The 22,335-nt window shown below is 43.6% G+C and overlaps 1 protein-coding gene across 1 annotated transcript; it reads right to left on the reverse strand.

Annotated features, from left to right (window-relative positions):
* Positions 1–295: 295 nt before the first annotated feature.
* Positions 296–20,036, reverse strand: LOC128335347 (serotriflin-like). The gene is made up of 8 exons (XM_053273440.1): positions 19,964–20,036; positions 16,887–17,009; positions 14,820–14,907; positions 13,356–13,504; positions 11,734–11,828; positions 10,561–10,649; positions 1,102–1,245; positions 296–417 (listed from the first exon to the last, which is right to left on the reverse strand). Exons 1-8 carry the CDS (start codon positions 20,024–20,026, stop codon positions 296–298), a joined length of 873 nt encoding a protein of 290 aa, XP_053129415.1. The 5' UTR covers positions 20,027–20,036.
* Between the last annotated feature and the right edge of the window lie 2,299 nt (positions 20,037–22,335).

Consider the following 22,335-nt stretch of genomic DNA (forward strand, 5'->3'; position numbering starts at 1 on the left):
TCAGATTTGTTTAATACTTTTACTCACTTAATATTTTAATTGTCTTTTTTACCATGTGTTTAGATTTTATTTTATTTTTTGGCTGTAAACCACCTTGGGATTGCTTTAATGAAAGGCGGTATATAAATTTAACAATAAATAAATAGCAATAAATAAATAACAGGGATTCCCAGATGTTGTGGACTACAACTCCCAGAATCCCCAGCTGCAATGGCTTTCATTTGGGGATTATGGAAGTTGTAGTCCACAACAGCTGGGAATCACTGTTAGAGGGAAATCTGATCCCTACTGACCACTAGGGGTGTGTAGTCAGATCTGCAGGTCCAATGAAGCCATTCCTTTCTTCCACCACAAGGTGGCAGCTGATCATGGGGCAATTGCCCCGGGTAGCATGCTGGTAGGGTGCTGACTGGGTGGCTGTGAGGAATGGTGGGATTTTTCATGCGGAGGACAGAGAATAACACAGGGAGGCTAGGAACACGTGCAAGGCAGCTGGGAAATAATGGGGGGATGCCTGGGGATTCCAGTTCCTCCCATGGGAGTCGCTCATGGATTTGCCATGATCACACTTACAGTGCCACCGGCTTCACATGAGAGGCACCATAACCGTGATTATCAGCGCAAGGGGGTGATTGACTGCAGGCAGTGGGACTTCCCACTTTTGCCTGCTGTAACCATGAGCAGCTGGGGGGCTCATAAGATCGAAGAGGTCTAGAGACAGAGAGATCTGGTGAATGAGAGAGACAGAGACTGAGGGCAAATGAGAGAGACTTTGTCTGTGTATGTTATATATTGAGAGAGAGAGAGTGTGTGTGTGTGTCTGTTTTTAGTGATTCGGTCTATTATTCATTTATAAAGCACCATTAGTCTTAATTTATTTCTTATGGCGCTGCTGTAGGTCTGCCCGAGCCGGGTGTCAGTGTCTCTTGCTGGGTTTTGATGGGGACACAGACGCCACTGCCCTAGAGGTGGATATGTGGGATCCTAAGGTAAACTGAGGAACGGGAGCAGGTTCTGGTGACACTGTCTGTGTGGGTTCCTGAACAGAGCTCTCCAGAAGGTCTGGTGCAAGAGTGTCCTGGTCTATAAGGGCCTCCCCACCTTCAACAGAGAGTCCCCTGTCAAGCTTGTGGGTGGGTTCCTGAGCCAGCTCCTCGTCAGGAATGAGCATGCCTGCTGGCTCCTCGTCAGAAAATTCATCCCCCTCATGGAAGGGCTTGACATCCAGTGTCTTTCCCCACATCTCTGAAAGACATTCAGAAATGTAAGTGTGATTCCTTAGCCACTTCTACCTTCCAGTTCTTTCAGTATGGTAAATATGATACATAAATTGTCCCAGACTCTCTTAGGAAGGCTTCCCCACAACCCCAAGGCAGGACAGGGGTTGAAAAGTGTTCCTCAGGGCCAGATGAAATGCCTGAAGAAGCCACCCAGCTTCACCATCCTCCTCCTGGCTTCGCCCTTTTCCTTTCCAGCTTTGCCCTTTCCATGGGCCTTCCCTCAGAGAAGATATGAGGGTATTATCAGGGGCTTCCCTTCCACACTCTGTGTTGCCCTGCGTGGTAAGCAGTTTCAGTGACTCTTCTGGAAGAAAGAGTCGGGCCACCGCCAGCCTCCCTACGCTGCAGCCTCCCTATGCTGGCAGCATCTCCAGGTAGGGCTGAGAGCGACTCCTACATGAAACCTTGGAGAGCTGCTGCCCGCTAGTACAGACAATACACACCCCATCAACCAAAATTATAAACTTACTTAAAAACACCCACCCACACAGCCCTACAAAGCAGTGGTGGGTGCTGCCCTCTGGAGCTGGGAGGGCAGAGGTAACAACAATAGGCAGAGGCCATTATAACAGAGCTAGGGGGGTCCCTGGGCACCACAGAAGGTCCCAGGTTCAATCCCTGGCAGTATCTGCAGGTAGGCCAAGAAAAACTCCTACCTGAAACCTTGGAGAGCTGCTGCCAGTTAACTAGATGGACCAAGTGATTCAGTAGGAATTCGTTTCCTATGTTCCATGTTATTAATGTGAGGCAGAAAGCAGAAGGGAAATGCAGATCTAATATTTGCATCACAGGCAAGATACAAAGTGAGGCTTGGTGGGGGGGGGGGAACCCAGCCAAAATTACAAGGAATGGGCAAGGATTCCAGGACCTATTATGGAACCGCCACTCCTGCCTACACCAAATCTTAGCGTTCCCTGTGTAATAATGGACTGAAATATCCATTCCCAAAGTTAGTGCCAGTATTTCTGTGCCTTTGGGGGGACTCCCATCTTCCTTCTTGTGCCCAGAGTTTGTCCAGAGGTCTGCAAGTACAGCATCTCTTGTTTAAAAGGAATGGTTGGATTTCCAGGTCTTTGAACATAGTGAATGGATTGGACAGAGAGTAATTCGCTCCTGGAAACAGCCAACCGTGCAAGCAACTGGCCTTGTACATGACTACTTTTCTGTTTCCAGGGAAGAGGTTCTGAGGGCCCGCCCAGCACACTGACTGAGGGAGACCCACAAACAAAGACTTGTGGGTCTTGGTGGGGAGGGGGGGCTGAGCCACTACCTACAGGATAACCTATTTGCTAGGTTTTTACCACCCCATACATGAGTTTCTGCGCAGTATACAAGCGATTAAAACAGTACATGAAATTAAAACAGTTAATACAATTATATACAGCTGAGTAAGAAGCATGGTTTTTAGGGCCCTCTGAAAGGCTGACAAGAAAGCCATCGCCTGCATCTCAGTGGGGGGCACATCAACGTTTAGGGGTCACCAGTCAAACTAGCAGTAACTGCAGCAGGACCTCTACATGGCCTCAATAATCAATGGGACTTCTATAGAAGAAGGTGCTGTCTTCGATTTCTGGGGTCCAAGTATTTATAGGTTATTTCCAGCCCTTTATATTTCACTTGGAAACATGCTGGCAGCCCCTGCAATGCTTTGTTTTGTTTTAAACCAGAGTAATGTAGTTGTTCCAGAGTCCAGTCTGGCTGCTGAACTTTGCACTCACTGAAGTCTCCAGACTATATACACCTCTGTAGAGAACATTCCAGTAGCCAAGCCCAGCGGTTACCAGCAAGAGCAATGGACAGCCACAGAGTCACAAGGAGGCACAGGTGGGAGGAGCCTGCAGTGGTCTATCCTACTGTGGCCCTTGTCTCACCTGGGTCCAGTGGGTGGGGCTACAGCCATGCCTCTCCCTTGCCCCATCTTTAAGAGACCCATGGCGCAGCTAGAGGGGGAGAGGGCCAGCAACAAGAAATCATCTGCATTTATAGCAAGCAACCTGCCTCCCAACTCAGTCTGAAACTATGGGGCAAGTAGGGGAATAGTGGAGCTGAGAGAAACAGAGAATGAGGTCAGTCCCTGACTTGTTCCAGACTCCAGCATGGATTCTTGCCAAACAAAATAGCGGGCAGTAGCTATGCTGCAGAGTAGTTGGCTGCTTGGGCAGAGTACAAGACAGGCCTGATCCTGGACCCTTCCAGTGCTTCCCTGGTGAAAACTGGCAATCTCCATGGCTATGGGCCACAATCGACCCACCAGTGGCGTGTTGAAGGGCCACCAGCTGCATGACGCCACTCTCAGGAAAACATAGATGAAGGTCCAAAGCCCAAGGAGGATTTCACTCCAGACCAAGGAAGAGAAATTCAAAGCAAACCAATGAAAGATGCCAGAGTGAAACGGTTCAACTTACAAGTCTCCAGATTAATGATGGTGATTTGTTCATAGAAATAGCCAAAAAATACCTGCCTTCCAGTTCAGTGTGAAACAGCACGGCACCTGCCCAGCCTCCCTAACAGGGGAATAACAAAACAGAGAGCACTGGGGAGCAGGCCAAGCAGCAAAATTCCTGGTCTCACCCAGGCTCCGGAGTTAACTCTTGCCAGGAAATATCCGTGCTGCAAAGGAACTGGTTCTTTGGACAGAGAACGAGTCAGGTCTGATTTGAGTAAGAGTAAAAGAGTAAGAAGTGTTAAGGTCCATTGGAAGGCTATGTCCTTTATGCTTTCCCCAATATTCTTTCATTAATTGGCAATTGCACCACAAATGTTTAAAACGTCTCTTATTATGTATCGGATCATTCTACTCTATTTATATAATTGTCTTTTATATAGAAGGTGGGGGAATTCTACTTAATATAAATGTCTCGGCAGCCATAAACTACTTATTGCTATTTTAGTTTGTTAAATCAAGTTATTTGAACAAATAACTTGTAAAAAATCTTGGAAAAATATCAGAAGAGCTGTTGTACAATAGATCTCTTTAATGTATTGACTTCCTGCTAGACTACTGAAGGATGGAAAATCTCAGGTAACTATTCTAGATACAAAATAAGCCATTGCTGACAGCTCAGGAATATGCATAGAAATGAGGACATATGAGAACTCCTGTCGCATGCAATAAAATGGTATCAGATTATTTAGTCTCAAATCTGAAAACGGATCTCATGCTAATAGCTATTCAGTGCCAGAATACCCTTTGCTTTTCTTCTTTGCCAGTATAGAAGAAAGCAGTATAGATAGAAAGGAATGAAGAGGCAGAAAAGTAATAAAAGATAAAAGGGGAAGAAGGCAAATACCTTCATTATATTAAATAAGGAAAGGAATGGAGTTCAAAGACATGCTTTTCAGGACAGGCTATACAACTAGCTAGACACCTGCCTTCTAAGGATATTAGCCAACAGTCAGGGCCCCACAGATCTTTCAATGTGCTCAAAGATCCTTCTTGAGATCAGCAGATGAGCCTGCCCTAGTGTGCCCTTGATCAGAGGAATTGCAACCCAGTCCTATGAATGCTTACTCAGAATGACTTCTGAGTAAGCATTCATAGGACTGGGTTGCAATTCCTCTGATCCCACTGAATTCCAAAAGTTCCGTAGGTCAGTGAAACTTACATCCAAGAAAGTGTGCAGCATAGGACTGCTTGGAACCCTATCCCAGGCAAAACCCAGCAGCACAACCCTCAGGAACATATTTCCTGGCAATGAAAGGAGCCTGCTAACTGATCAAAGAGGCGCCTTTTAAAAGTGGCGATTCCCTTTATTTAGCAGGGGGAGAGTAACTGGCCCAATCCATCCCCAGCACAGCATCCCTCCAGTGCCTGTTGCTGATGTCTCTCTTATATTTCTTTTTTAGATTGTGAGCCCTTTGGGGACAGGGAGCAATTTTATCTATCTAATCTATCTATCTATCTATAAATCACTTTGGAATCTTGTGTTGAAAAGCAGTATATACATTTTCATTGTATTCGTTTGGAGGGAGGGAGGAGCGAAATTTGCTTCCCCACTACCCTACCCACATGCTGCACCTGGGAGGCAAGTCACATCCATACCTAGGTTTAGGCGACTTATGAGGACAGAGTTCTTGCTCCACCTTTGTACAGTTCCATATCATGTCAACCAGTGTATACAATTAATAAAAAAAGAAATAAATTACTAAGTTTGTGAATCCATTGATGAGAGCATATTTTGTATGCAGCATTTCACACATTTCTTTTCTTTCACAAGAGTATGTAAAAAAGCCTCAGGAATAGTCTTGTTATGAGTTTATTATGTATAGATTTTATAAGGCAGTTGCCCCTGTGGACGGATAACAAAGAAGCTATTTTAGTGGAGAAACTTGGCTAAATACAGAAGCTGGTTCACAAAATGATCATCATAAATGACCACTGTCCGTGGTGTGGGAAGATATTCGAAAATGTGCTAAAAAGATTAGTTTGAATAGCATCAAGCTAGCGAAGGTAGATGGTGCTTTTCATATCTGGTACATTCTGTCCCTTGCCTTGAAGGTGCTTGACTATGACTGTGTGTGGAGGGTAGAAATGGATTGGGCCAAACAAGCCTATCTCTTGAGAAGTGCGGGTGAGAGAAGTCACACTTGAGAGCATCTGGGACCTTTTGGGATTAAAAGGGGATGCATTGGCTTGTATGCAATGCGCAAGTGTGGGATGTACTGTTATCTCAATATAAACTGGATTGTGTCTTTTTTACAATCTTGTTTTTAAATTTTGCTGTAAACCGCCTTGGGATTGTTTGAATGAAAGGCGGTATATAAATTTAACAATAAATAAATAAATAAATAAATAAATGAGACGTAGAAACTGCTAGAGCGCACGGCCGCACCCAGTGAGCTTTAATTGCTAGCAAACTTTAATAAAGCTGTATTTGAAAGTGTGATACTGGTGCCTGGCATAAATTACCTAATCAAGGAAATGAACACAGGGAATATCCATGGCTTCTAACAGTGGCTAAGACAAGGAAAAAAGATAGACAGCAGAATGCAGTGCAGAACCCCTATTTTAATTGCATGATATTCATTTGATAAACTGAGTTTCATGCAGACCCCTTCCTCTTCATTGTGCTCAAAGTTCTTCTGGAAAACTTCAGATACTACAGTATTTCAGTTGTGCACTTACAGGTTCCAGGACACTTTTCTTTTACAAATGAGTGATTACATGAAAACTCCTCCTTCAAACTGGCACAGTTGGAAAGTAGATTTTCATTTTTGCATGGATTTGCTGAAATGAAAGGGTTGCAAATCTTTATAGGAGGTATTCTCATACTCTGTGGCTTCTAATAGCCAAGGCAAACAACAGGAACATTTCCAGACAGCAGGCTTTACTGGAGGTTTACTGCAAGTTCAAATTTGCCCCCAAAAAACAGATGCAAAAAGTGGATTTTTTTTAACCCTGGACATAAATCAGGCTATGCTCTAATGGGCAATAAAAAAACCTGAATCGGGTGAGTGAAGCGCTCCCTGATAGTTTGCAGGGACTTACACACCCTCCATTCTGGAGGAGAAGGGAGCTAAAAGCCCTGTCTGGAAATGCTCCAGGGGAAAGCAGCTGTTGCCATCTTGTCTTGCTTGTCTGCTTCCCAGAGGCATCAATCTGGCCCCTGCTGGAAACAGGATAATGACTGAGATGGTCTTTGATTGAAGTGGGGTGAAGCAGAAGAGTAAGTATGGAGGAGAGGAGAGGAGAGGAGAGTGCTGGAAACTCCTTCTCTTCTCCTTCACCCCCCTCCTTTTCAAATCCAGCATGCAAAAAAGGAGGACACTTGCCCCACAGAATACATAAAATATCTGGTCTTGGAAGCACTAATGAGTAGTTTTCACCTCCTCCCAGCAACTTGTCACATTTCTCAAGGCTACTGAGCCTTGAATACTGGAGACTCTGGAAATTAAATCTCTCAGGGCTGCTTATATCTCTCAGGGCTCCTAGGATGCCACAGAGAGCCTGTTCAGTAGTATCCCAAATGCAAACTGCTATGCTGCCAGGGCACCCAACATCCATATTAAAGATTCAGGAACTTTGAGAAACAACATTTTGCAAAGGTCCTGCCTGCCACCTGGGAAACAACCATAAAACCAGTCTAAAACAGCTGGGGGCCCCAATGTTGAGCAGGCCTGGACTGGAGGAAAGGACCCCAGTCCCAAGACCTGACACCAGACTGGTGAACTGTGCTACTCCGGAAGCAGACACCTAAGGACTGGGACTCACAGAGTCTGAGCCTAAGTTCCCCCCTGCCCATGAACCAGTCTCTCACACAACACATACCTTATGGTCCCCGAAGCCTGCACAACACTACCAAAATTGGCCAAGAGGGGCTTGTGCTAGACTCTGTGTGAGATCCCTATTCTGAGCCCTACACACATAAGCAGGCTACCTTAGAGTGATCTTTGCCACTCTGGATTAATGTGAACATCTAAATACATCAGGTGCAGATGTACAGGGAAATGGCAATTTGTAACCATCCATCCAGTGACTCAGCACAGCCAGGCCTTCTCTAGTGGTTGTTTGGAATGAAGTATCAGAGTCTCTTGCTAGTCCATATCCCTCCTCCTGTCCTGTCAGCATGTCAGAGCCATGGTGTGTAGGGCCATAAAGGATCCTGTTCTGGGCTGAGCCCAGGTCTCTGCCCAGGAATAAAGATGCAGGAATGCCACCAACCTTGAACAGCTCTGAGGCTGCCTTGAGACTTAATGGCAAACCACTGGTCCAATGGTCCAATGCCTGCATTCCCCCGGAACACTAACAGACAACTGACCTTTGTAAACTGGGAGACTAAAGTTGGGGAGGAACTGGCTGCCCGGGCTTCCTTCAATGTAAAGACAGCTGCGGCAGCCAATTGCATTTGAGAGGGGGAGGAGCTTACTCCCCTTAACTCTGGTTTATCTAAGCTGCACAATCCGGATGACACTCTGCAGGCAACAGACCCTCAGTTGGGTGAGTGGAACTCACTACAAACCGAGAGTTTGTTCCGAGATTTGAGGGCAAAATTGGAACTGCGGTTGGGACCAGGAACTGCAGTTCTGATCATTCGGACGTCATGGGGGGCAAAACTGTGATGAGTCCCCATGACATCCGAAAGCAACCTGAGAGCCAGGAGTCAGAACCCCAGTTAGCACTGAGCAGGACTGCAGGAGCTGAGTATGGCTACAACATGAATAGAATCTTGCTCCAGAGGCATCTTAGAGCAGACTGCTGACTTTTAAGTCTGCAGCTCATACAACATGACTCAGACCAGCCCCTTCCCTAGGGTCGGGAAGGATTTGTTTCTTAAAGAGGCCTTGACTGCTTCAGAGATGTGGCGGGGGTGGGTGGGGCTCTGCTAATGCTGGTAGACTCTCAGGGGTCTCCTCCAAAAAAGAAGGCAAAGGCAGAGCTGGGTCCCCAAGTCAAGGTGGAGGCATTGGCTTGGGTTGTCCAGTTCTCCTGTTGTGGGAACTGGTTCACCCGCTCTTCCCACCATGTTTCATCCCTTGAAATATCTGCTTCGTTCCCCAAGTGGGGGGAAGGAGGGTTCCTGGATCCAGGCTCAAGACATGCTGCAATGAATACTGCTGCAGATATATTGCACTGGGACCCTTACCACATAAGCCTTTGTTGAATAACTGCTGTGGAGGTGCTTAGTCTGCTAATAGGGGTGACCATATTGGCACTGAGTTTGCTGAGCAGCCAAAAACTGCCCCCAGTCATGGTGGGGAAACTAAGGTTTCCCCAATTAAAGGCAATAAGGAAGTTTCTCAGATCTTTGGTGCATCTAAACATGATGGGAAAAGGTATCACTGACTCAGTCATGTGGAAACTATGAGTGAATGAATGAGAACACTAGTGGCTTCATGGTGATGCCTGATTTCCTCTTTTAATGTGTATTTAAAAATAAATAAAACCAAGATCTTACAAACTTGAGCAAACGCGTTGCGTTTCAATCCTTAAACACCATTATCTGGTTTCAGTTGCTGTATTTAAGCTCAAGAGTTTCCGGCTGTTTGAGTCAGAGCATTGACAATGATCTTTTAGCATTGAAACATCTTTGCTCAAGTTTGTAAGATCTTGGTTTTATTTCTTTTTACTTACTTACACTTTAAAAGAGGTCTTTAAAATCTTGTCAAAAGCAAGGGAGAATGTGTTTCTATCATTGCCACTATACTGTCTTATAGACAAGTAGCTAAGAATTCTGAAGGCCATTGTGTGTGTGTGTGTGTGTGTGTGTGTGTGTGTGTGTGGTGTCTCTGATGTATTTGTACCTACCTTTTATTGCCATTTATTACCATAAAGTGAATCAGTACACCATAATTCCTAGAATATTACTCACTCCCGTATACTAACTGCGTACCTCTAGAGGTAGTTCAGATGACATTTTTGAGATCTATTTTACAGATCCCTAGATGTGTTCCCAATGTAATATTGAGGGTGGAAACTGGTATGCCTAAGATGGAAACCCGGATGTGGTTTTCCATTTTGAGCTTCTGGTTAAGGTTGGCTTTTTTCTCTACAGGCCTTGCTCACCTAATTTTTATTTATAAATTTAACTCTAGTTGGAAGCTATCAATATCTCGTCAAATAAGTTTATATGGTTTTAGTCCGGACGTTTTATTAGAAATGGGTATTTCTTGTGCAAGACTGATACTAAAGCAGCGGATCTATGACATGGAAATGCATACTGATCGATCTCTAATCTCTAAAGAAGTTTTTCTGTGATTACAAATGTATAATACTAAACCTGCGAATTACTTGGACAAGATTACGATTACTAAGTACCGCAGGATGTTCACACTGGCTAGATTTAATGTGCTACCTTCAGCTGAACTAGAAGGTAAATTTAGAGGGATACCAAAAGAGCAGAGACTAATTATGCCCTTGCGGCTCTGGAGAACAGGAGTCTATCTTTCATATTTTACTCCACTGCCTCTTCTATAGGGATTTTCAATCTCGTTATATTTCCTCATTACTGGCTGACTTCCCAGGACATACAGATGTATTCTCCTTCAACTATCTGCTCTCAGATCAGAAGGAGAAAGTAACAATTAAAGTTGCTAAGTTTTGTGAGGCAGCTAAGAATGCTAGACAACAGATGGTAAACCAGATTATGTAAACTGGAAACTGCTGATTAGGATGAGATAATATTGGATCTCTGTATATATTACTATTATATCATATGTGTATTATTATGTATGCTTTAAATTTCGGTCTATGACCGTAAATAAACATGACATGACATGAATATTACTCACTGATATGACAATTTTTCTCAAAATGAAATTGAGTAGTATCATCTGTACTTACTGCATAATCCATCTTCACAATTATTAGGACAATCACCACACTGCTTTCCTTGTTTGTAAGGTGTATGAGGTGTTTTAAAATCATTTCCCCTGAAATTTTAAAATGACATAAAATAGCATCACAAATATCATTTTCCACTGAAAAGGTAATTGGAGTGCACACAGAAGGGAATTTAGTGCTGGTATGGACAATACGGAGTCCAGTAGATGTGGTAAAGTAGATGCCCTCATTCTGAGAGTGCTTGTCATGACATCAGCAGAGAATGTCCCGACTCACTCCCAGAGAATCTCTGAATAGCATGGAGGTCTGTTCTAAACACACTCCAAATGTCTTTTAAACAAGTAGCTGGAACACATGCAGAGATGACATTCAGGTGATCCGCTCACCCTTCTGATTAAGGGATGCTTTGGGAGCACATCAGGGAGTACTCAGTGATGTCACCACATGCCCTTCTTTAGGAACATAGGAAGCTGCCATATACTGAGTCAGACCATTTGTCTATCCAGCTCAGTATTGTCTACACAGACTGGCAGCGGCTTCTCCAAGGTTGCAGGCAGGAATCTCTCTCAGCCCTATCTTGGAGAAGCCAGGGAGGGAACTGGAAACCTAGATGCTCTTCTTTATCCCATGTAGTGTCCTCCGTATCATCCATACTGGCCCTAAGACTTGTCCAATGGTGCTCTAGCTTTATTTCACATGCAGCTTTACATTCACACACACTTTCTGGGAAAACTATCTTTTAGTGAATTAATTTCTTACTTCTTATTTTCTGCAGATGGAACAACTTTCTAGGCCTTCCAATATACAAATTGTCTACTCTTGTGCTCATCTTCCCTGTGTCTTGTCCCCCAAATACTGACTGCTACTGATGCTGCTCTTTTGAAGTTATCTGCTGCTGTTTTTATCGTTGCTGTTTCATTATTGCTTCTATTGTAGAATTTACTTTAACACTGACTTTATATTCTATTCATATTTACATTGTGATCCATCTTGGGAACCCTAATAAAGTTAAGGCACAATGTGAATTAAAATAGATAAAGAAACAAATAAATAAAATACGGATTTTTAAGAATAATAAAATAGCTAATGTAATACTGCACGATCATATGTTAGTACAGTTATTTCAGGGTTTTAGGGCAGGGGCATTTATATAATAAATAATATTATACATACGACGGACAGTAATGGCAAACGTAGAAATAGTTATATTTGCTATTTGGACACTGAGCAACTGCACATGCAATCTTGTAGGATTTATACCAAACCACCTGTAAATAAGAAAGTAAATCAGTTAGACTCTGATTGGTTAGACATTGGTTTATTCTCATTCTTTTCTAGGTTAACTGTCATAATTCTCTTCTTTTTGGCTAGTGTCTTTCTCAGCTTCAGTTTCTTACTCCCACTTGCTCCTTATGTTCTTTCTGTTACTTTATTTGTATCTTGTATCTTTCTGTACTTTGTTTTGCCCATGTTTCTCCTTTATTGCATTCCCTACATTGCATTGTGTTTCCTTACCAGATCACTACTTTTTATTCTTAATGTTCCCCGCTCCAAATTATTCTCTTCTTTCTCTTTTATTTGCCATGGTCTTCCTCTACTGACCTTTTCCTCATGGCTAAACCTCAGGTTACTTCTGCTTCACACCTCCATCCTTCCTAAGATCCACTCTTCTTCCTCCCTGAACTATTTGATCTCTTTTCCTGAGTTTTGGACTTCTAATTTCTATCTATTCAGCTTTTCCTTTGTGCTTCTTCTTTCCTAGTATTCTTTTATTTTTTTAAAAGATATAAGCCTCTACAGAGAGTTTGTTCTTCCTGGCTTTCTTAGGAAGATTGTGTCCAGACATAATGGGCTTTGTCTCCTTCCCTTACCCCTCCTCTTACTAGCAGACGTAGGTTTTTTTCATTGTGGGTGGACCAGAAGCAAAAAAACCCGCCTCCTAATTGGTGGCTGCTACCCAATATGCTTTTCCTAGCCCATGTAATGTGTTGGCAAGCAGATCATCTTCTCTTTTCATTTTTAAGGAAGTGGATAAGGAAGTGAATTTTTCAGAACCGACTGGAGTATTTGGACATATGAAAAATTGTTGGAGCCATAGCACAACGGTAGAGCAAATGCTTTCATTGCAGAAGGGCCCAGATTCAGTTTCTGACAAATCCAGGTAAAAGGCTTTCAAGCTGCAGTCTGAGAAGAACCCTTGCCTGCAACCCTGGAAAACTGTTGCCAGTCGGGGTGGACAATACTAGGCTACATGAACCAATGATAGGACTAGCATCTTATATCTTAAATATTTTTTCACTAAAGCTTCATTTGGATACAGAAAAGAATTTTTTTCTGCCTCAACTTTGGATTGACCAAAAAGAATGTTGTGTCTAAATGCATATTCCATATACAATACTGATGCCATAGAAGCCCTGTTCTGAAGACATAATTCACCTTCTGTGAATGCATGGATTGGGAGACAGTGGAATTGTATGCACTAATGGCCCTGTACTCTGGCTCGGTGCATTCAGCTGAACCTCTGCGCATAGCCTGTGTGTATACAAACTGCACATGCATAGGCTATCTGCATATATTGTAATCTGGTACCCTGAAAACTCCAGAGGCTAGATTATGTAGACAGAATATGTGTACATACATTTTGTTTGAGCATAGGCCCTGTGCAGAGATTCTGCTGGCACACAGTGGAAGGCAGGATCTGTGGACTCACACCCATTCCCTTTTTAAATGGATGCATATTTCTAAACCAGCCTAGAATTAGGACATTGAGACCGTATTCTAAACCTCATACATACCTGAAGATAATGTCCAATCATCGCATTTGGTTGCTTTCCCCCCTTTCCATATATGAAATTTTTTCTCTCATTAAACCATTCTTGAATTATGAATGACCATGGCATAGGCTGCTTTAACATAAAGAGATTTTCTCCACATTCTACACCATCTGAAAAAGAGAGAGATTTGTATACATAGCATGCAATCCAAAGTACCTCCGACCAAGAAATTGTCTTTCATTTATTTATTTATTTATTTATTTATTTATTTATTTATTTATTTGGCATATCTATATACTACCCAAAATTCATGTCTCTGGGTGGTTTACAGTAGAACAGCACAGACTGAAACATTAAACCAATTTTAATCTGGTTTAATTTAAACATTAAACCAATTTAAAAATCTAAAATAATGTTAAAATCTGTAAGTTGAATTAAAAGCCTAGGTGAACAAGTGTGTCTTAACTGCCTTTTTTTAAAGTAATCAGAGATTGTGAGGTTCTCATTTCACCAAGGAGTTTATTCCAAAGCCTTGGGGCAGCAATGGAGAAGGCCCATCCCTGAGTAGCCACCACAGGAGCTGGTGGCAGCTGCAGACAGACCTCCCCAGATGATCTTAGTGAGTGGCAGGGCGCATAATGAAGAAGGTGCTTTCTTAAATACCCTGGACCTCAGCTGTTTAGGGCTTTATAGGTTATAACCAGTACTTTGTATTTTGCCCAGAAACATATTGGTAGCCAGTGCAGTTCTTTTTGTATAGGTGTAAAGAGATGACCCAGAAACCAACCCGGCTGCTACATTTTGTACCAACTGCAGTTTCTGGACTATGTCCAGAGGCAGCCCCACATAGAGCACATTACTGTAACGAAGTCTGGAGGTGACCGGCATATGCACTACTGTTCTGTGGTCATTTATCTCAAGAAACAGATGCTGCTGGCATATCAGCTGGAGCGGATAGAAAGCACCTCTGGCCACCGCTGTCACTGCTACAGCACTGGCTACAAGCGGCTGGTGCTGACAGACGATTAAAAAAAACCCAGGCCAAGGGAGCATTCGCTCCCGTAAGCCTATTTTAAAGGTGGGCTCCACTGGCAGGTTTGCCGCGGCTGCTTCTCACATGAAGCCAAGACTGGGCTTGGTTTCTTTAGTCTGGTATTGGCTGTACGTGAGAACAACCTCAATCTGTTTCATCCAGAACCGTCTGAAGCTGAGAGGCCACCACTCTCTCAATTAACTTGCCCAACCATGGAAGATTTTCCTTTGAAATTCCAGGGTATTTGTGGAGGTGTTTGGGGTTTTTTAAAAATTTAATTTAATTTAATTTTTCCTTAAAGTTCATGGAAAACAACTAAGCTCACTAAGAATGAGATTGCACATGCTATTTCCTACGTGGAGGTGAAGATTTCTGGATAAATCAGGGATGTCTCCGATTTTAAACGTACCAATTTCTGCAGAAATAAGACATTCCTCCCATTTTGAACTTACCAATTGTTTTTACATCTGCAGGACTGTGAACTTGGTTGCACCGAACAGCCCAGTTCTTTGCAGTAATTGCAGCTGTCTCATTCCATTCCTTGGGAAAAGCAAGCGAAATGTACATTAAGGTTAGTATACTAGGATAAAAAAAACACCCTTTGGTTAAGAAAAGAGTTAAAGGTCTTACAAATTCATTCACACGTGAAAAATCACTGAAATTGTAAGTTGAGTTGCCAACATTCAATTCCACATCATGTAAGCAAAATAGATTTACATCTTGTTCTTGCTTTTAATTTACTCTTCAAGCATCCACACTTTCCCTTGTTTTTCAGACCCAAATGCAGTTTTTGGCCCTGGGATTTCTTTCTTTCTTTGATTTTTTTAAAAAAGGAATTCACTGAATTACTTCTGGGTGGGTAGAAATTTAACTTCACTGTGACTCTATAACACCCTTGCTTTAAAGGACTAAAAGCACTTCACACATGTAATCTTAACATCAAGTAGATCATTGCCACCAGACCTGAAGATACAATGCAATAAAGACACTGAACAACTATATTAGATGGAAAGAGCCACAACTGTATTGAACATTTTAATAACTGTATTAGCAACAAAATATCCACACACACCCTTGCCCTGCAGGCCTAACTTAGATTGGAGCTCAGACAGCAGCATCTTCCCCGCAAGGCTTTCAGGCAACACACCTTGTCTCAGAGCATCAGTTCAGAGTGACATTGATCCCTGCCCCTCTCTGCCAACCCCCATAAGAGTCAGGGCCTTTTGGGGGGTGTCAGCCCCCAAGCCATTTAGCCTTTGAGGTTTGTGGAGTCCCCAAAGCAGGTAGGAGTGCCTATCCTGACCTATTGTCTGACGGAGTTCCACAATGATAGCCAGAGGTGATCTTACCCCTGGACTTTGGGGCCAAAGACAAAGACCTCTACAGCCCCTGGAGGCCCCCAAATCCTCGTTAGTCTATCCAGGATGGTGTGGTTGCCTAGAAGAGCATGATGATGCTTAATTTGCAGGGTAGGGTGGGGACTCCAAAGGCCTTTAGGTCCAGGCTCAAAAATTACCTAGGTGCACCTCTGATGACAGCAGGGAGCCTCCAATGTTTGGAACTGTTAGGAAGCTCTCTGCTGTCACTGTGCAACCTCAAGGCCTGAAAAGGAAAGGGGGAAAGGCGCTTTCCTTGGGATCTTTTAAAGGTGGAGTTTTTTCTGGAAAATAGATTTTGGTCTGAGACTTCAGTTATGGCTGCAGCCTTAGAAAAAACTACCACTCCTAGGTGCCCTTGTATTACTGAAGTATCCATGGAAGGAAAGTTTAAGAAAAGGAGAAAGCATGCCTTTTAAACTCAAGCATCAGAAGGGGTGTGTATGCTCCCTCTGAGCAATGATAAAGCAGTATGGAGCCCTGTTCCTTGCCACTGCCCAGTAAAAGGTAAGGAGGAGGAGGAGATGAGGACAGTGCGGTGGGAAAGAAGCCTGACAGACATGCCAGATTTCTAATAGACAGACTACACAACAGTTGGGAGGCCTGACATGGTCCATCCTGACAGTGTCATTATCCTGTTGTGTTATGTCTCTTGTCAGAATCTGACATTCTTGGCCATCCACTGGCTTGCTAGTAGGGATGTGCAAGCCGGCTCAATTCGGACCACGGTTTGAATTGAACCAGCTCTGGTTTGAACCGGACCCGTTCAGACTGGTTCGGGGATCTACTGGTAAAGGGGAATCCAGTGAGGATTCCACTTTACCAGTAAAGTAGCAGGGGGACTTCCCAAGGCCTAGAGGGGGTGAGAGGGGGATCAGGTATTCTTACAAAAAATATTGGCCGGGGGGGGGGGCAGCTGCTCTGAATGTTTCAACTTTTTTATCACTGTTATACGTTACTGTATCTTATTTCCGTCTACAGTATATTGATATATTGTACACACTGCTTATATAGGTTTTGTTTTGACTTGCTGTTAGCTACTTTAAGTTTTTCTTTTGGAAGAAAAAGGAGATGAAAATACAAATGTTTTAAATCATATACAAATAAATAAAACTCCCAAGAAAGCTGTGTACAACTTCTTACCATCCTCAGCATGTTGGAAGCTGTTGGCTCCACCTGTTTTCTTAGGGCATTGTGCTTGTCCACAATTTCCTTCTGTATGTTTGGCAAATCAGTTGACAATGCAGCATAAACTGCAGCATCTTGCTGTCATGAAAGCAACACACACATTTTTCCTCCTTTGTATAACAATTATACACACACTCCAAAGAGTGTATTAAATTGCATCAATACCAGTTTATATCCCTTTAAAAATTCTTGATTTTTGCTTTTTGCAAAGATCTGGACCCAAGGCTTAAAGTAAGTTACAGATCTCAACATATTTGAGGGAAGTAGGCTAGAATAAGCCAAGATTGGTCAATTTGGACATCCCAACCAATCTCAGCTTATTTTAACTTAGAAAGGAAGTGGCCTCCTATGCAGGGATAGAAGGGGAAGCATGTGTGCCCAAGGCTCAGAGAGATCACATGGAGCCTGAGTTTAACCAGGGGTCCATGTGATATCTGAGCTGGCCCACAGGCTTTTAGAGAAGACTTCATACATTACAGAATGTTGTCAGGCAGTAGCGGCCGGTGCGGATGGTGATGGTGGGGGTGGCAGTGGCGGTGAGAGGCACCTTTAAAAACAAATTAGCAGGTGTTTATCAGTGTTACCACAACACCTGCAAACTGTCTCAAGCAGTGGTGCTCCACCCGGTATCCTGTGTGGGGTGACAGGGCAGTCCTAGCCTCTGTGCATGTGCAGAGACTTTTGCAGAGACCATGGACAGCCAGGAAAACAAACAAATGGATCACAGAACAAATCAATCCAGAATTTTCACTCGAGGCACAAATGGCCAGGCTCAAACTATCCCACTTTGGACACATTATGCAAAGACCCAGCTCCCTTGAGAGGTCCATAATGCTGGGGAAAGTTGAAGGAAAGGAAAGAAGAGGACGACCAGCAGCAAGATGGATGAACTCAATTACGACAACAGTGAATGCACCACCGAGAGATCTTAAAGGCCAAGTTGAAGACAGATCATCCTGGAGAGAATCTACCTATATGGTCGCTAGGAGTCAACACTGACTTGATGGCACTTAATCAATCAATCAATACAAAACATACATCTGGTCAGTTCAGGAAAAGCCATGTGTGTGCCCTTGCACTTATGAATGAGTTGCCCAATCAATCAAACCTAGACAATGAGCAGTCACTTTGAGGAATTTTCAGAAAATTTGAGGTAGTGGCTGATGGAGTATGGAGAGCGGATGGGTAGTTCTTTTACAGGGAACTCTAAAAGGCATTGGGGAGAGATGAATGAATTGTCTAAAGTGACAAGTCAGGTTTCCTCTAACAGGAATGTCCAGATGTTGTTGATTGCAACTCCCATAAACCCCAGCCAAAGGCCATTGCAGCTGGGGATGCTGGGAGTTGTAGTGAACAACATCTGGGAATCACTGTTAGAGGGAACACTGGTGGTCGCTAAGAGTGGACACCGACTTCACTCATTCATTCATTCATTGGATTTCTATACTGCCCTTCCAAAAATGGCTCAGAGCGGTTTATACAGAGAAATAATAAATAAATAAGAAGATGGATCCCTGTCCCCAAAGGGCTCACAATCTAAAAACTTGACAGTGCTTAATCAATCAATCTCACTGCCAACCCCCTTACCGGCTGCTACTGCTGCCAGGTAGTCTGCCATCTGCCTTTCACAGCAATGCAACCATGAAGTATTGGGTTTGAACCCACTCTTTTGATCTCACAGCAATTAGTGGAGCTTGGTGCAAGAGAGGGGCATGGTGGGAAAGCTGAAGCATAAATATGAGCCTTCATTAGAAACCATTCATTGCACAGGGATAATCTTGAACTTGCCACATTACCCACTTTTCTAGACTAGCCACTTTGGCTACTTCACTGCTCATTGTCATATCATCAGTATGGAAGAATCTATTTTTATTGCTTGTTAAAATCAAAGGCATTGGTATCATTAGCATGTAAGCCCAGGACATAGGCCCAAGTTATTTACAACAGTCATCAGAGAGTAGAACCTAAGCTGGTAAAGGTATAGGTGCTCCCTAGGCATAAATGCATGTGCTCAAACCTACGAGTTGGAGGCCCTCTCATAAATGGCACCCCTGCCCTCTTTGTTTCCCAGTGCCAGGAATGATGGCAAAAACCTTTGGAATAAACATCACAAGAAAGTGTAATGCTGCTTTTTGCAGCATTCGCTACAGATATTTCAATGAAAATGTAACAAGATCTTTTTAAGAAGACTTTAATTGGTTTGAACAGTAAGGCAGTCAAGTGCCTCTTATTAAAGAAACTCTCACAGTTCACATCTTCTCAGCTCGGGAGGGGAGGAGTCAGTTTCAAGGTGAGGAACTAGAAGCCCATTCCATCCCCGCCCTTTTTGTAGAGGGTGCAGGGAAGTAGCTAGGGAAGAGGGGGCCCGTGTTCACCTCTCTCCCTGGCAGCCCCTCAGAGTGAGAGAGATCATGAAGAAAATAGGGAGGGGTGGAGCGGGGGGGCCTCAGGAGCTGAGGGGCCCAGGTTCCTTGAACCCATCTGCTCAATTATAGCTACACCCCTGAGGGGGTGTCAACCGGGTACTAGCTGTTCTGCAGAAGAATGTTTTTTTCCACATAGCCCTAAAATGCTTCTGGGTCCTGGGCTGATGCTTGCAATTTATTAGGCCACTACTGGTCATTCTCTCAGCATCCATAGTGAGAGAGAAAAGACACACACAGACTTACTTCCTGCAGTGTCAGTGCCAATCAGGGGCAGTGTCAGGGCATGGTTGAGCAGCTTCTGAGGACCCAGGCCGCCCTCGGAAGCCTCCCGCTAATCTCTTAGATCACTACTGGGCCCACAGCCTTCATGTGGAGGTGTTACGTGACATTCTTAGGGCCCATCCAGCTAGGAAGGGACCATGGGCAACACTATGCCAATAGCCCACCAAAACCTGGAGCTGGCCCTTATGGCAATGGTAAACATCATTTAGTCTGGTTATCCTTTCATCGTCATTCCAGAAGGCTTGGCTATGGAATCCTAATCTATTGAAAGTAATGAGCACTCACCTTCAAATAAACCTTAAATTTCATAAACAAACCTCATACCTCCTTTCCGACACAGTGGTGAAGACCAGTAGCCAGGGCTAAAAGGGTCACCAGGAGAGACATTGCTGGTGGAGGGAGGGAATAAAAAGATCATTTAGTTCATCTTTAAACATTTTTTTTGTTCTTGTGAGCATTCTCATTAGCATTTATTAATATTGGGTTGAATCCAAGGAACTTTGAAAATAAGAAGAATAGCTGCTAGTGTTCTTTCACAAATCCACGATAATGTGGATGGCGGGGGTGGGTTCATACAGTGCTCTAATTGGCCCCTTCTGTCGCATTCCTCGTGCTTCTTCTTTCACAAGAGGTTGTGCAAACTCTTTCACAAGTGGAAGAACTCTTTTGGGTTGTGGGGGGACACTCTTTTTTTCACACAACACTGTAGTATGAGGTGTAAAGTAGATCTTCCATGACTGCAAGATTTCTGCATGTAGAAGGGCACCACTGGATCCTACTCACTCAGTATTATTGTTGTTTTTTATATTTTGCATAGAAATGTAACAGAAACTTCGGGCCAGGAAAGCAGTGTTTAAAACCTTAACCTTGGATGAATCAAAGATGGGCAGAGGCAGTAATTTTCAAGAAAGCTGAAAGGGTCTAACAAAGGCTACTACAAATGTGAGGCTTGTTGTTCTCAAGAGCCTCTGTGAACTAATTAATCCAAAATGGATTACTCTTTCTTATTGTCATACTTTCCATGAATGTGTTCCCTTTCTAATTCTTCTTAATGTTATATGCTTGTATTGTATTGCTCTTTATTTCTAGTTATACTCTTCCCAGAACTCTTCTGATACCAATCTTTTCGTTAGACCAGGGATTAAAGCTGTTCTCTCACCCCTCCATCCATTTACTTTAGCACGTTGAATTTTGAGTTTTTGAGCTGGTGTCCATATCATCGACCTTATGCTCTGATATCCCACTCCTTAAAGAGCACCTCAAGATGCATCTTGAGCATCCCCTAATTTGTTTGTCATTTAGTCTACTGATGTTTCCTACCAGTTCCACCTCTAGTGTTCAGGGAGGCCCAGGCTGAGAAAAGAACATGGAGGCTCCCTGTGAAACAATTTTGATGACTGATAACAGTTTTGTAGCAATTATCCCCTGGTCATGGCCGCTGCAGGCAGGAAAGATTCTGAGGTCAACTGGAAAGCAGTGAGCAGTGTCCTTCACTGCCCTTTCCTTGAGGTACCTTGAGGTAGCCCTTACGATGCAGGATGGCTATCAAGCAACAGTGGTTTTATAACTTCTTTCCCCATAAACACAAAGCAATCTTATGCTGATATAACTAAGACATTATTCAGAAAGCAACTCCATTTCCTCGCTCTCCTTTCCCTCCCTTTCCTTTCTAACTCTACCTTTCTCTAACTCCACTCTCTACAGGATCCCCACTGGGACAAATTTCTAATTAACAAAACATAAATGTTAGCTAGATAGTATACAATAAGTAGGTGGCAGATAGGAACATAGAAAGCTGCCATATACTGTGTCAGACCATTGGTCCATCTAGCTCAGTATTGTCTACACAGACTGGCAGCAGCTTCTCCAAGGTTGCAGGCAGGAATCTCTCTCAGCCCTATCTTGGAGAAGCCAGGGAGGGGACTTGAAACCTTCTGCTCTTCCCAGAGCGGCTTCATCCCCTGAGGGGAATATCTTGCAGTGCTCACACATCAAGTCTCCCATTCATATGCAGCCAGGGTGGACCCTGCTTAGCTAAGGGGACAAGTCATGCTTGCTACCACAAGACCAGCTCTCCTCTCCTCGAGGCACCAGAAGGTGGCGAAGACCTCCTAGACAAGTAGCTTGCCCCACTGGTGCAACTAGGTAATTTTGGAGCCTGAACCTAAGGCCTTTGGAGCCCCACCCACCCCACCCCGCTGCAGGTTAAGCGTCATTTTTTAACACATAGGTTCTTGAGGGCACATACCACACCACTCAGGATAGACTAAAGAGGATTTGGGGGACCCTCAGGGGGTGTGGAGGCCCTGGACTTCATCCCCGAAGTCTAGGGGTAAGAGCACTTCTGGCTTGCCCCCACTGCCCCCACCAAACTCCTGTGCTAACTTACAGAAAGGGATTTTTTTTTAACATATGCACAATGTTTCTCTTTATTTTCATCAATCAGTATAAAAAGGATATTAAGAGCAGTTCCCCATGGGTTCACTGCCATTTAGGAAGGGAGCAAAAGTGTGAAATAAAGCACTTCTTTTCCTTTCAGAAATCTCTTGTGGCTTCCTATCTAATTCCTCTTATTCTAAGCTCAGATGAGTTCTGTGGAACTCATATTAGTTCTGTGGAACTAATATCTACTGTGGAATTATGGGGGAAATTGAGGTGGCTTCCTTGTGTCATGCTTATTTACTGTGAACCAGGAT

The sequence above is a fragment of the Hemicordylus capensis genome, chromosome 1, assembly GCF_027244095.1.
Source record: "Hemicordylus capensis ecotype Gifberg chromosome 1, rHemCap1.1.pri, whole genome shotgun sequence".
In the NCBI taxonomy this organism is placed as follows: domain Eukaryota; kingdom Metazoa; phylum Chordata; class Lepidosauria; order Squamata; family Cordylidae; genus Hemicordylus; species Hemicordylus capensis.

Excerpts from the sequence above, each read along its gene's own strand:
- LOC128335347 (XM_053273440.1), bottom strand. The coding sequence starts at position 20,026 with ATGTCTCTCCTGGTGACCCTTTTAGCCCTGGCTACTGGTCTTCACCAC. Across the intron at positions 11,829-13,355 it reads TGATTGGACATTATCTTCAG|GTGGTTTGGTATAAATCCTA; the intron begins GTATGTATGAGG and ends TCTTATTTACAG. Across the intron at positions 1,246-10,560 it reads TTGTGAAGATGGATTATGCA|AGATGTGGGGAAAGACACTG; the intron begins GTAAGTACAGAT and ends AATGTCTTTCAG.